At 40.6% G+C, this 13,632-nt stretch overlaps 1 protein-coding gene across 2 annotated transcripts in view; it reads left to right on the top strand.

The window, feature by feature from the left end:
• The window catches only part of TMEM2 (transmembrane protein 2), a 37,782-nt gene that overhangs the window by 8,539 nt on the left and 15,611 nt on the right, over window positions 1-13,632 (top strand). The window contains exons 4-10 of one of the 2 annotated variants that reach the window (XM_010134896.1): window positions 388-557; window positions 1,825-2,013; window positions 5,382-5,551; window positions 7,888-8,097; window positions 8,490-8,695; window positions 9,273-9,342; window positions 12,618-12,746. In XM_010134896.1, coding sequence (XP_010133198.1) covers window positions 388-557; window positions 1,825-2,013; window positions 5,382-5,551; window positions 7,888-8,097; window positions 8,490-8,695; window positions 9,273-9,342; window positions 12,618-12,746 — 1,144 coding nt within the window. The remainder of the gene's footprint in view (window positions 1-387; window positions 558-1,824; window positions 2,014-5,381; window positions 5,552-7,887; window positions 8,098-8,489; window positions 8,696-9,272; window positions 9,343-12,617; window positions 12,747-13,632) is intronic. The other variant, XM_010134898.1, reaches the window with a different exon arrangement.

Below are 13,632 nucleotides of genomic sequence, written 5' to 3'. Positions count from 1 at the left end.
GGAATGTCAGCACTGGCTCCTAGACGTCCTGTGCCCCCGCAGAGCTGTTTGGAACTATTGCTTCTGTCGCTCACGTCTTGAGATTTGCTTTTGGGAGAGGTGTATCTTGTTGGACGTTGTGCTAAAAATGTCGCTGAAAGTCTGCTCTGTTAAGAGCGCTGGTATTCGCCAATTTGCAGGCCATCCAGTTATCCTAAACTGTATTTCTTTTCAGGGAAGTCTGCGGATTTTTATTCTGAATTTTGAAGTTGGATTTAAAAATTAACTTGGAAGAGCAGGCAAAAGGATTATTTATGACTTCTGTGCTCCTTATCTTGTCCTTTACTTATTTGTGAAGGATTCGATTAAGGCCCATTATGTTTAAACATTTACTTTTGTTTTTCACAGGCAAGCCTGGGCTTTTGTTGGTGTCATAGGTGGTGGAAATTCTTCCTGTAACGAATCAGTGAGAAACTATGAAAATCACAGTACTGGTGGGAAAGCTCTTGCTCAGAAAGAGTTTTTCACAGTGGATGGTCAGAAGTTTGTTGTGAGAGCTTATAGCGAGTGGAACGATGGTAGGAAAGCATTTTGTGAAATCCTGCAGTTGGGAAAGACATAAAAAATATTGTTTGATTTTTTTTGCAGGAATGGTTGGTTGCAATTGAAATTTCTGAGTGCTGATGAAAGTTTGTTCTGTTTTTCATGCTATGAATAAAGTATGAGGACAGAGTTCTTCAGTACAACCTCTTTTCTCAATCTTTTTGTATACAGTATTTAAACAACATTAAGAGTCTTTTAATGCATTTACATGGAGATAAGTGGTCTTACAAAAGGCTGAAGCAGGCTTTTTCTTCTCTTTTAGTAATTTGTCAGTCATGTGTATTTTAAATCTAAGTTCTGAGATGGTGATTAGGATCTTGAAAAGAAAACTTGGTATAAGCCAGGAGAAATGTTTTATTCTTGTTACAATCTTCTGTTACCTCTTGCTGCTGAACTTCAGGCAGCTTTTCTCGTACTAAGCGAAATCTTTATACCAAGCATTATAAGGAACCTGAGAAGCCTGCCACTCATTGGCTTTTGTCCTTCGTTCATTTTTGTACTCTAAAGATCTCTTTGATATGAGTTTGGCTTTTTATGGGCAGTCGTGTTTTTCTGTTCATAGAATTATTAAGTAATATTGTGTTTGCCTCAGGTTTTTTTAAGGTAGTTGGATATTTATTTAACTGAGTGATTTGATACTACTTCTTTACTGTTCATGACAGCCCTATGAAAATGTGTACGTCCATACTTTAAAAAATAATCCATCCAAATCAATCTTTACTTCCTAGAACTGTAGAGTTAGAGTCAAGAGTAACTAAAAGTTGCTGAACTTATGTAAATCCATCACAAGGCAGTGAAAAACCATGTGTGTGTAATTTAGCCTGCCAAACTTTCATTAGTTGTGAATGAAAAGGCAAGTCCTCTTATTTTGTTTTGCCAGGTCCCTGATTACATCTGCAGAGGTTTAAGTGACAGAAAAACGTCACTTGAAACAAGTAGAGGTAGCTAGACTTACAAATTGTTGCCATATGATATAATAGTGTTTTTTTTTAAAAAAAAGATAGATTCTTTTTTTCCCCTGTCACTGTTAGTTCCATCTTTTCAATTTGTTTTATTAGAGATCCACAAAATAAGTAGGCTGTGATGGCACCTCACACTGGCCTGTTTCAGAGCAGAACTGGACTTTAGAGGGCTTTGTAGGTTGTGAAATCTCATACACTACTTTTTAGTATGTTCTTGGAGATGGTTTCATACAAAGGTGAATATAATTTTATATTGTGTTCACTTTTTTTTTTTAATCAGGTGTCCCAATTTCAGGCTTCCAGGTAGAAGCTGTAGGTGGAGTGATACTGAATCTTCTGGACGATGTTAGTAGTTGGGAGCCTGGAGACCGGGTTGTGGTTGCAAGCACAGACTACTCAATGTATCAGACAGAGGAATTCACCCTCCTTCCCTGTCCCGAGTGTACCAAGCATCAGGTCAAAATCAAAGGTATGAGAGCAGTCACCACCTGAAGACTTGTATGAAGTACACCATGGCGGTAGCGCACCCCGGACAGCCTGTTTCTGCAGCAGCGGTAAAGGACAGCTGTTCGCCTGTCTGTATCGGTGGTTTGACGGTGTACTTGTCCTCCTTGCTGTATAATTGCTCTGTATAATGTCAGGCTGGCTCATGGTACAAACCTTTCTTTCTCCTTTCTTCCCATGCTCACTAAAAGCTTTAGTTTTCTCACCAAGAGGATTACGCTTGTTTTTCTTTCTTGACTTCTTGCTGTCTTCCGGCTAATTCTGTTTACATGTGCTTAAATGGCTGTTGTGGCCACTGTCACTTCCTTTGCCCCAGTGCCCTTCCAATCTGTTTTTGAACTGTTATCATTATTTTTTTTTTTTCTGTTATTAAAAAAGGAAGAAAAAATACTATGGTAGGTCTTTGAACCTGGTGGTGGTTTTGGTTTTTTTCCCCTCCTTTTCTTCAGTTCCACCCCCAACTAGCAAAATGGTTATGAAATAAGTGGCACTTTGAAGCTGCTGCTCACACAGGGTATCCCTGAGTCTTTGCAATCTGTTTTTTTTCCTTTGGGTGTGATGCACTCAAAGTGGTCATGCATGTTGTTGACTATTTCCTGTTTTTATCTGAGTCATTCTGCTTGAATTCACAAGAACCTCCCATGGAACTGGCTCCTTGGCTCTGCTGGTATCTGCGTTGTCCTTCTGCCACCCCATGTCCCTCCGTCCAAGCCAGTGCATTCCTCCTTCCTAGTGCTTCACCAGCCTCAGGTCTTGAGCTTTCCCTCTGGCTTCCTTCTGGTGAGCTGCCGTGTCACGTTTGCAGCGCAAACTCTGGTGTTATTTTGCAGTGTTAGTTTTTAGCAGCTGATCAGTGCTCTTCAGGACCTAGTTTTGTCCCATTTTTCTCTGTACGGTGCAACTTCATCTTCTTCAAACCACTTCTCTTTTCTCTTCTCTCTCTCCATTCTTGGAAGTTTTCTGTGAACGCCCTTGAACTTTCCTGTTCCCCCTGTGTCTTGAGGGACCACTATTCTTTTTATATCCACTTTGCAGTGCTGTTTGCATCCCACAGCATTTGTTATCGTGGGCCAGATACGATTCACTGCATTGTGAAGTCCCAGTTAAGGAAAAAATGTCTCTAAGTTCACCTTATGATACATTGGAGAACACCAGGATGTGTGAAGCAGCGGAGCTGGCACTTCCTGGGCTTTGTTCTTGACTGTCTGATGTTGTGTGTGTTACTGAGCACAGTATTTTAAAGACCAAGCTTAACTTGAAGGTTGCAGTATGAAATTTAAGAAGGTTTTTTCACCATTGAATACTGTATGTGCAAACTCTGTTTCCTCTTGGAAAGCATGTACTGTGGAAAAAGCAGCTGCTTTTAAAGGATTTTTTTTTTTTAAATTAGGCTTTCTACAAGATTTACATTATGGCATAAAACACGAAATCTTGGCTGCTTTTTTTTTAAATAATGCTATATGAGCTATATACAGATCTTTAATGGAAGATAAAGGAGGTGCCCTGGCCCATCTTGGGTTTTTTTCCACCCTCAGTATCAGGTTTCCTTTGTCGCAGTAAAAGATAGTGTTTTGTAAAAATCCCCAAAGCACTGTGTGTATTTTTTCCACACAGAATGAATTTTCTGTTGAATGGCAAACTTGACATGCTGAAGAACTCACTGTCTTTTGAAATTATTTCTTGGGTTTTTTGCTAAATTTTTGGCTGTTTTGGCACCTTTGTAGTGGGAAACCTTGTAGTTCGTTCTTTGCCTGATTTATGTTACGCTAGTCAAACATAGGGGAAAACAGTAGGTAAGCCTTCAAGGAGAGAAGAGCAATCCCATTTACAGACCTTTATTGTCTTTTTAAGTCCTCAGCAGCAGGTGCAGAATTAATATCACTCTTGGTTCTGCTTCATATTGTGGTAGTGACCGATTAAGGCTTGTATCCTTATGTAGGCTGTGCAGGTCTGTGTTCAGGGAGTCAGTACATGGTAGAAAGAAACACAAGGGGAGAAATTTTCTTTTAGATTAAAAACCTAAATATATTTTTTAAGGTTTATAAGACCAGATAATTTTCTCAGATTGTATAGACAAGTAGGAAATTGATTGTATCTTTGGAAGAACCATGTAAAATGAGAGTATCTTTTTTCCCATAATTTTAGTTTATGCATTCTCAGACTAGCTATCAAGGAGCTTCGGGGAAATTTCTAATGGAAGAAGGGAGAAAAAGTGGAAAAAGGGACAGGCCACTTGGGATGGGTACAGAAATGTTTTCTGAGTGTGCAGGGATGTAACAAGGAAGGCTAAGTGCTACTTGGAATTAAATCTTGCAAGGGATGTCAGGGACAACAAGAAGGGCTTCTTCAAGTACGTCAGGAAGTCTAGGGGAAATGTGGGCTTGCTGCTGAATGAGATGGGTGTCCTGGTGACAGAAGATACAGAGCAGGAAAGGCTGGGACCTGAGTTTGTTTAGTCTGGAGGAGAGAAGGCTGAGAGAGGGTCTTACCAATGCTCATGGAAAGGGTGACTGTCAAGAGGGTGGGGCCAGGCTTTTCAGTGGTGCCCACCGACAGGTCATGGGGCAATGGGCACCAGCTGGAACATGGAAAGTTCCACCTGAACATGAGGGAAAAACTTCTTTCCTCTGAGGGTGATGAAGCACTGGCCCAGGCTGCCCACAGAGGCCGAGGAGTCTCCTTTTCTGGAGAGCTGGACACCTGGGCACCATCCTGTGCAACCTGCTCCGGGTGAACCTGCTCTAGCGGAGGGTTGGACTAGGTGGTCTCCAGAGCTCCCTTCCAACCCCTACCGCCCTGTGATTCCGTGAGTGTATTTCGTTAGGAAAGCAAGTATCCTTTTCTTTGGGGGTGATGAATACAGTGTTTTCTAAAGGTGTTTTGACCTCATTTTCAGTTCTTAATATTCCTGCAGAACTTAAGCTGTCGCATCTCTTTTCCTTTAAAGTAAATCTGCATCTGTGTTTAAAAGTTTTCTAGATAACATTGCCTGACAAAAATGAAAAATGCATAGACAGCACTTTGTTTTGAAAGGAAGCATGGAGTAGCATGCTTGATTTGTCATCCTCCAAGATGCTTAACAATCACTTACTCAACCACAGTCTAGAAGACTTTGGAATTTGCTTGGTGTTAGCAGGGTTAATGTTTATAGTCTGACAGTTGAATGCTTTTTGTGTGCCTTGGCATAAGAACCGTTGAGAGGGCAGTGTGCTAGGGTATCAGAGTGCATGGGTTTTGTTGCTATAATTAGCTTGCTTATGTAAGATAAGTTGGTTTTGTTTTTAATCAATAATAAATTTCTTTTTTTTCCCCTTCAAAACTGTTTTTGGACAGAAAATCCTCAGTTTCCTCATGTAGGAGAAGTTATTGATGGAGTGGACATGAGGGCAGAAGTCGGAGTTCTTACAAGGAACATCTTAATCAAGGGGGAGACAGAAAATACCTGCTATCGTGAAGCGGAGTGTCAGTTCTTCAATTATGATACATTTGGTGGACATATCAAGGTCTGAAAATCATTTTAGAGTAGCTTTCTGTCATTCAAAGGACGTAAAAATTAATGCTAAACTTGGAGGGACTTGAAAACTTAGAGAATGTAAATTGATACATCTGCTTTGTGTAGAAATGACTTTGCTTTCAGCTTTTCCCAAATTAGATTAAACTCATCAGGACTTAGTCTACAGAACTGGAGGAAAGAATATAAATGCGGGAAATGCATTAGAAATATCCAGCATACATTGCGACATTGTTTGGGAGGGATTAAACCCTAAGCCCATGCATGTACAGCCTGTAATGCTGCAGAATGAAGTTTGATATTCCTTTTCTCTGTGTTCCCTCCTTCACTGCCTTTGAATTGCATTGAATCGTAGGTATCTGGCCCGTCTGAAATTGGGCACTAGAGAGGCATGGAGAGGAAAGAAACTGAGTTGGACGTGGTGGGTTTTTATTTTAAAAGATTAAGAAGTACTAAGGTTATGTAAAGGAAGCTGCTTCTAATTCCTTGTGTTATGGTACACACAAATCTGAGGAAGAGTAGTACTGTAGAAACTAGGATTTAAACTTGTATTTGCCAACAGTTCTAGATGAGAAGATGGCACAGCAATGTATCAGCTCTTCAGTGGCGTGGGAGGAGTTTGAGGTCTTGTATTTTAAATGCAAATGTATTTGTGCTCATTATGTGCTGGTCACAGCCCAAATATCTTTCTAATATATTTGGATACAGATTTTAATTTTATAATGGTGGGAAAGAAAATGTGCCCTTTCCCTGCTGTGTGGCAGTTTCTGTTTTGTGGAAGATGAATAGGTGGGCTCAAGGCATTCTTGGGTTTAAGATAATGTGTTGAAAGAAGATGGTGACAATCTGTGAGTCTTGAAAGCACGACCTCGATTGCCACAATATCACAAATACAGCAGACCCCTCAGATGTCTAGAAGGTAGAAGAGTAAACAAGCATTCTGAGTTACCAAAGTCATTAAACTCTTCCCAGGAGACTGTTAAGAGTAGCTGAGTGTTGCTGCCAAACCTGGACTTCAACACTAAAAGCATTTTCTGTGTGTGTTTAATCTTGCGTGCTCAAGCAGAGGGAGCCTGGGCACTAGCAGAAGTTAATAGCCTTGGGGGTTTTGATCATCCTGGGTTTTTTACTGGTCAGTGGGACAGTAGCATGCAGGAGGCTTAGTGGCAGTGAGGAGAGGCATTGGTTTGCATTTTTACAGCTGCATGAGTGCTTTTAGATGTTAAGAGTCAGAGATCTCAGGTATGCTTGGGTTTGAGCGTCCATCTGTAACCTTAGGCGTGCAATTAGAGGAGGAAGAAAAAAAGTCTGTGTAGCTAATTTCCCTAGAGGAGGAAGTACATATGAAAATGGTTATTTTTGATAAATAGCCAGTACAGGTAAGTTAATGAAATAACAAAAAAGGTTTTTTCTCAGCTTAGCTCCTGGTGGTTTAGCTGTTGCATTTGGCTTCTGTTTTCATAGCAGGTTAAGTGGGAAAAATCAGTTTTGTTGTCCTGTGTTACTTGTCCATCCCCATTACAGTATTGCTTTGTATTGGGTAGTGTAACTGTGAAGCGGTACAATTCTGAAGGCAATTTCATATCTTCCTTAATAAAGAGGTGTCCAGTTTTGTGTTCCCGTTGCAAAGATGATGTATTACGCCCTGGTGAGGGTTCAGAGAGGCAGAAGAATTCCTGGAGGTGCAGGTGATAGGGCAAGAGTTGGTGGGACCAAACTTCCACACAGCAAATTCTGCACAGATACCAGGAAGATGGAAGGGAAGAACCAGCTGACATTGCATGACCTCTGTGGCGGGAGCTATTCATTGGGCAATGTGCTGAGCAGCTATCTTTAAGCTGACTGTGTGCAGAGCTGGCGATTGGACCAGATATCTCAAGAGGTTCCTTTGAAGCTGTATTACTCTGTGATTTTATTCAATTAAGCCTGTCCCAGATGGGCTATGCTGGTACAGCTTCACTGTAGACAGGCCCTGGTGTGGGTGGCTTCTGATTATTTTTGCCAGCATGTGGTTATGCTTAAAGAATATTTAGCATTCCAGCTGGTAAAGACCATACAGAAAAGTGTGGAAGCATGTCTGGTGAAAGTTGTTCTGGTTAAGCCATGTGGAGACAGAGCTTTTGAGTTACTTGGGAAGGGTGCTGGTTTTAGAGCAGGATACAGAGTAAGACAGCGATGATTGTTGTAACTTTTGTTGTGTTGGCCTGCGGTAGCTGCATATCTCTAACTTCTCTATGTCTGGGATAAATCATACAATAACTTTAATTTCCGTTGGTTATAAAGTGAATAGGTGGATATTCATTCGGGACTTTTCGTTGTGTGTTTTAGATTCTGAAGAATTTTACGTCTGTTCATCTCTCCTATGTGGAATTGAAGCAAATGGGCCAGCAGCTGATTGGAAGTTACCCTGTTCACTTTCACCGCTGTGGGGATGTGGATGAAAAAGGAGGCTATAGTCTTCAGACTTACCTGGAAGGCCTTTCCATTCATCACTGTTTTTCCAGATGTGTGACTGTTCATGCAACTAATGGCTTGCTGGTAGGTGCAGAGACAGCGAAACACACTGTGTTGAAATAGATGTTACAAAGAGCATTTAGAGCAAAAACAGTCCCTTCGCTTCTTGAAGTTCAGTTCTCAGCAATGTTTTTTTTTTTTTAATTGCAAAGAAAAAATTAACAACGGGAAACATCAACTTAATTTCAACAGATCTCACCATTCTGCTTTTTCAGATTCTTGCAGGCAGCTAAACTCTCCAGACACAGTAGTGTGTTTGTAAGGGGTAAATAAAACTGTGTGCTTGAGTCATCTGAACTGCTGATACTGAAGCTTCACTCTGCAGCTCTGCCAAGATAGTAAAAGTAGATGGTACTTGTCAAATAAATCTCAATAAATGCTATTGCTACTGACATAATGAACTTTTATTTCTGCAGATAAAGGACACCATTGGCTATGACACACTAGGTCACTGTTTCTTCACAGAAGATGGCATTGAGCAAAGGAATACTTTGTTCCACAACCTTGGGCTAGTCACGAAACCAGGCACTCTTCTTCCTACAGACAGAAACAGCAGTATGTGTGTTGGTATTAGGGATAAAGTGTATGGAAGTTACATCCCAGTGCCAGCCACAGACTGCATGTGAGTATTTCATGGTGAAAAACTAAAACCAAACCAGCAGCAGCAGTTATACGGATGATGATCTCTTGACAATATACGGATATAATTTACTAATGCAGACATCTCCAATATAGTTCACATAATAGTGTTATTTAAAAAAAAATAAGAAGAATGTTTTAGTCTTTTATTAAGAGAAAAAATTGTTCTGTAGGAAGGTTGTTGTTTGTTGTGATACTTGTTCAATAGACTTTCAAGACTGCATCTTCTGCGTAAAGGCATGCACACCCTTAAATGGTCAGTGCTAGTTTTTCTGCATGCTTCTAATCTCTTCTTAAGTCTGCTTCTTAATCTGCTTCTTAAAGCAGTTCATAATTGCACAGAGTACCTGAATTGCATTAAATAAAACACTGTGCATTGAACTAAAAAAAGAATTTTTGACTTCTAAATGGGGGGGAGGGGTTGCGATTTTTATTTCATATGTGAAGTAGTGATTTCAGGCATCACTTCAGCTCTTTCTGATGTGCTTGTTACAAAGAGGAGATATTTCTGTAGGAGCTAGAGCTTTTCCATAATGACTTCTTTCTGAATAATATTTCAGGGCAGTTTCAACGTTCTGGATTTCTCATCCCAACAATCATCTAATAAATAATGCAGCAGCAGGTTCACAGGTGAGGCGTATGGATGTAATAAACATAAACTACTCATGCCGCTGGTATTTGTAAAACCTGTCATGTGTACACTGCTCAAAGTACATAAATTTTTATTTTTTATGTATGAGTACGTTCTTTTTATATTTGGCAGTGTATTGGGATTACAACTGCAGGGTTTGTCAAAGCGTGCATTTTAAGAGATACTAAAAACCTTTGTTCTGCCCGCAGCAGAGGGGATCTCTTCCTCTTTGTGGTTAATAGACCCGACAGTGGTGTCAACGTGTATACGTAGAAATATATCCTTTTGTTTCCAAAGATCTAGTGCAGTTCATATTAAGGCTTCTGTATGTTCTGTAGGTTGTCATGAGTTTCCTGTGTGACTGCTCTGCAAGATTTGTCATCCTAGCTGTAGTCATTGGAATGAAAAATTACTACAGAAAATGTTCATTGCGTAAGAACAGCGAGCATACCTTTGTTGTCAGTCGTTAGTCATTTGTTTCCCATCAGTGACTGCTGATACATTTTTACTTATCGTGAACTTTGTGTTTAGCACAAATCTCTTGTCACAGCTGCTTGCAGAGCAAAGCTGAACTACTCAGGACATGATGTGGAGAAGGGGGGCTGGACCCTGTCCTTCTTCTGCACTGGATGAGAGGCTGAGGTGTGCACGGCTTTGAGCGGATTTTTCTGAAGTGATCAGTAGGAACGGAAACCAGGAAAGATTTTTGTTGTTGTTGCAGGACTCCTGTGCTGGAAGTAGAACATGAGTGTGTGTCAGTGTGTTCTTAGGCACAGAATAAATAAAAACCTGTTATTAACAATATAGAGAACAAGAGTCAAACTATTTAAATGAGTTGAAATACCTAGAGTATACCAAAAAATTATACAATTTTGTTCTATTTATATTAGAATTTATAGAATTTTGCTTTTTGTGAGGGCCAACTACTTCTTTTTTTTTGACAAGCTTTTCTAGGTGATTAACACTAGGAAGGAGCAGCACACGCTTACCAAACCAATTCTTCTCTTCCCAATGCCATGTCTTTCCATTTTGCCTACTTTATGTAGTATTCATTTACCTCGTTTTAGCATTTCAGGCTAAATTAAAGGAAACAGGCGACTTGGTGTGGTGCTTAAAACCTACGAGGTCTGTCTTTTTCCACCTCTGTAGCGTATCTGGGTAAATGTCGCCTCCTTTGTTACCAGAACGTGCCTGGTTGGAGCAAGCATTTGTGTACGTTACCAAGTTTCGCTGCTGTGTGATACCTCCCCTGCACGGAGCTGAACGCAGTAGTATAATGGGACTGCAGCTTATGATTCAGAAACAGAGTGCATGAACTGCGTTGGCACGAAGTCTGCACTGCAGAGCTTTGCTGGTAGAAACTATAACAACTCACAAGCAAATAAAGTAATTCCATTGCCCTGCCCAGCTCCCTCGTTAACACAGTGAAGCCTATTGTGGGGTGTATCAGCAATAGATGTGTCCTTTGTTTGAGCAGTATATGAAAGAGGGAGAGAAAAACCTCTTTTCTCATTTTTCTGAATGCTTACAATTACTTTTAAGTTTATTAAACTTTTTTCCAAGCATTATGGTGTGTTTTGGATAAAAATCACTTGAGTCTGCCAAGCACAGAGCTGTATTTAATTATATGTGAAGTAAGATTTTGGTATTTTTATTAATGGAACATCCACATTTGCCTTGGAATTGTTAATCACCAGAAATGTCAGAGTGTGTCTGACACATTGGGAATGGGAATACGTTACTGAGAAACAGAATTTCCAGGACTCCTTGGGAAATGAGTAAGTTTGGAGAGTGAAATGCGTGGAAAGCCGAAGTGAGTTGAATTTATCTGTGTTTGTTGACCAGGAGGATGATGACTGGTTTTTGTGAGATGGAGCAGTCACTGTGCAGTATTGCTTTTGCTACTGCTTAACTCTTTAAAGTGCCTTATTCAAAGATAATTTTTTTTATTATCTTACAAGGGAACAGAATGTGATCAGGCAAAGTTTTTCACATTTGTAGGTATCTGCTCTGCAGGTGCTGTTGTGATGCCACCTCTTGTGAACCCAGATGTGGTTGAAAGAGGAACTTTTATGAGTCTCTTTTAGCAGTTAAATACAGCTTCTTTAAGGGCAGGGATGTTGAAGAAGTGGAGAAAATGAACAGATGTTGGAATTATTACTGCATTGTTACTGGCACAGTGCTCTGAACTGGCCAGACTTCTTTATGTGGTTTTTTTCCTTCCTCAGAAAGCTCCTGTGGGTTTTTTGGCTGCATCATTACATTCAGATGTGAGCAGAGATGAACAAACCTTAGTCAGACTGTAACAGTAAGGAGGAGAGGAAGGGGTTTGAGTATTTTACTGTAAATGGTATGATTTACTAGTAAACAAAGGAAAATCCAGCATGTGTCTGAAATATAACTGAAATGCAAAAATCACAGTAGGTCCACCACTTTTCTGGCTCAGAATATTAGAGGATCTTAAATGTATGGTGGTGTTATGTTACCTTGTAAATACTACCCTGTACAATAGACATAAAGAGGAACTGAACAGCCTAAGGAGGAGACGAGACAGTAGAGATAAGGAGGAACAGAACATCCTAAAGCCAGCTGAAACCAGCATAAATTCCAACAAACTGGCAAAATGTTCTGTGAACCAACTCATGACCATGTATGGGAAAAAGAGTCCAGATTTCACGAAAAGGACATCAAGAGACACCTCTTCAAAACCACTAAGGACCACCGGAGACCACCATGGAGGCCTCTCCAGGACCAGGCTGCATGCATAATGACTACACAAAAAAATTAACTCCAAGAACTAGAATGAATGTTTTTGACTATTCTCTGAAAAATAATGAATATGTATGTGATCAGGTGATAAAAGCTTTGGCTGAGGCAGCATACGGCGTGAATGATAGGCAGAACTATCGCCCGAGCGTCCAGCGCTGCGAATAAAGAAATGCTGCTTCTTAATGCTAAATTGGAGTTAAGGAGTTTATTCGTGATTTTGGTAACAGCGTGGATTCACTGGGAAGCAAAACACTTTTTAGTATTTAGTTTCAGTGTTTACCCGTATTTGCAAACTTCTACTTTCTCTCTTGGCAGTTGTTCGGAGAGTTTATTTTTAAAAATATATTCTGTTCTGCAGAGTTGGTAAGGGCTATGTTCTTGGTTGCTTTCTTACTTAAAATATCCACGGTCAACTTAGCATGCACTTATTTTGTGATTAGATACGTTAGCACTGATAGCAGTATCAGACTCGCTTTTAAAAATGTCATTCTCTCCTTACTTGCAGGATGCTGGAATATGGTATTTGTTCCACAGGGTTGCTACAGGGGATTCTCATAGTCTAGCCTTTGAAACCAAGTCAGAGCTTACACCCCTGGGCATCTTCTATAACAACAGGGTTCATTCTAATTTTAAGGTACTGTATTATCTCATTTAAAAAAAAGTTCTTTTCGTAACTATTCTCTACTAGGACTTCTCTGTTCAGTTTTAAGCTGGTTAGGTGATGGATTTATGCTGTGTATGAACTACGTGATTCTATCTGGCTGTTGCAGCATGGTGTATAATCAGAATGGGCATAGTTTCTTCCCTCATTTTGAGTATTCACTGTGTTTAATACCCTTAAGGCACAAACAACTAGAAATTAATTAATACTTCACATTTTGTCAGGAGTCGCATTTCAGAGCTACTCTCTTACTAATGGTGGTGTTTTCTCCTCTGAAGAAAGCTGAAACCTGAAGCATCAAATTTTATTACAGCTGTGATTCTGGAATAACCGTGGCTTGTTTTCGCGAGTCTCTGGTGTGCAGTAACTCAGGTGTTTGCACACAGTGGCACCGTCCCTGACTAGAGATTCAGCTTCCAGGTTGCTTGCAGGAGTCCAACCATTGGCAACAGTTTTTTGTTAGAGGGTTCTCAGCCTGGATGCAGACACTCGGTATTCTTTTATTAGTGTAACTTCCATATTCGGTAGTGAAGTTGAAATGTGTGATTTAATTATTTCACTTGGAATCTAGCTGCTCTGCTGTGTGTATATACCTAGGCTGCTCCGAAAGCAAGGCCTCCTGTTCCTGCCCATGGAAACTACCACAGACACCACGAGCACCACAACACTGTTCCACAGAGCAAATTCTCAGCTACAAGACGCTGTTTTTGACACAGTCCCCACCCCGGGCTGTGCATTTTCCCCAGCGATGAACAAGAGCCTGCGTGTCGCGCTCGTTTGAAAATCTGCACCAGCGGAGGGGACCCACCGTCCCTGTCACCATGGCTGGCACGCGCCCCCCCCCACCTCACCATGCCGA

Source organism: Buceros rhinoceros, unplaced genomic scaffold (genome assembly GCF_000710305.1).
Source record: "Buceros rhinoceros silvestris isolate BGI_N320 unplaced genomic scaffold, ASM71030v1 scaffold1504, whole genome shotgun sequence".
Lineage (NCBI taxonomy): Eukaryota > Metazoa > Chordata > Aves > Bucerotiformes > Bucerotidae > Buceros > Buceros rhinoceros.
Note: the sequence above shows the minus strand (reverse complement) of the source record. Positions and strands in the feature narration are given on the sequence as shown.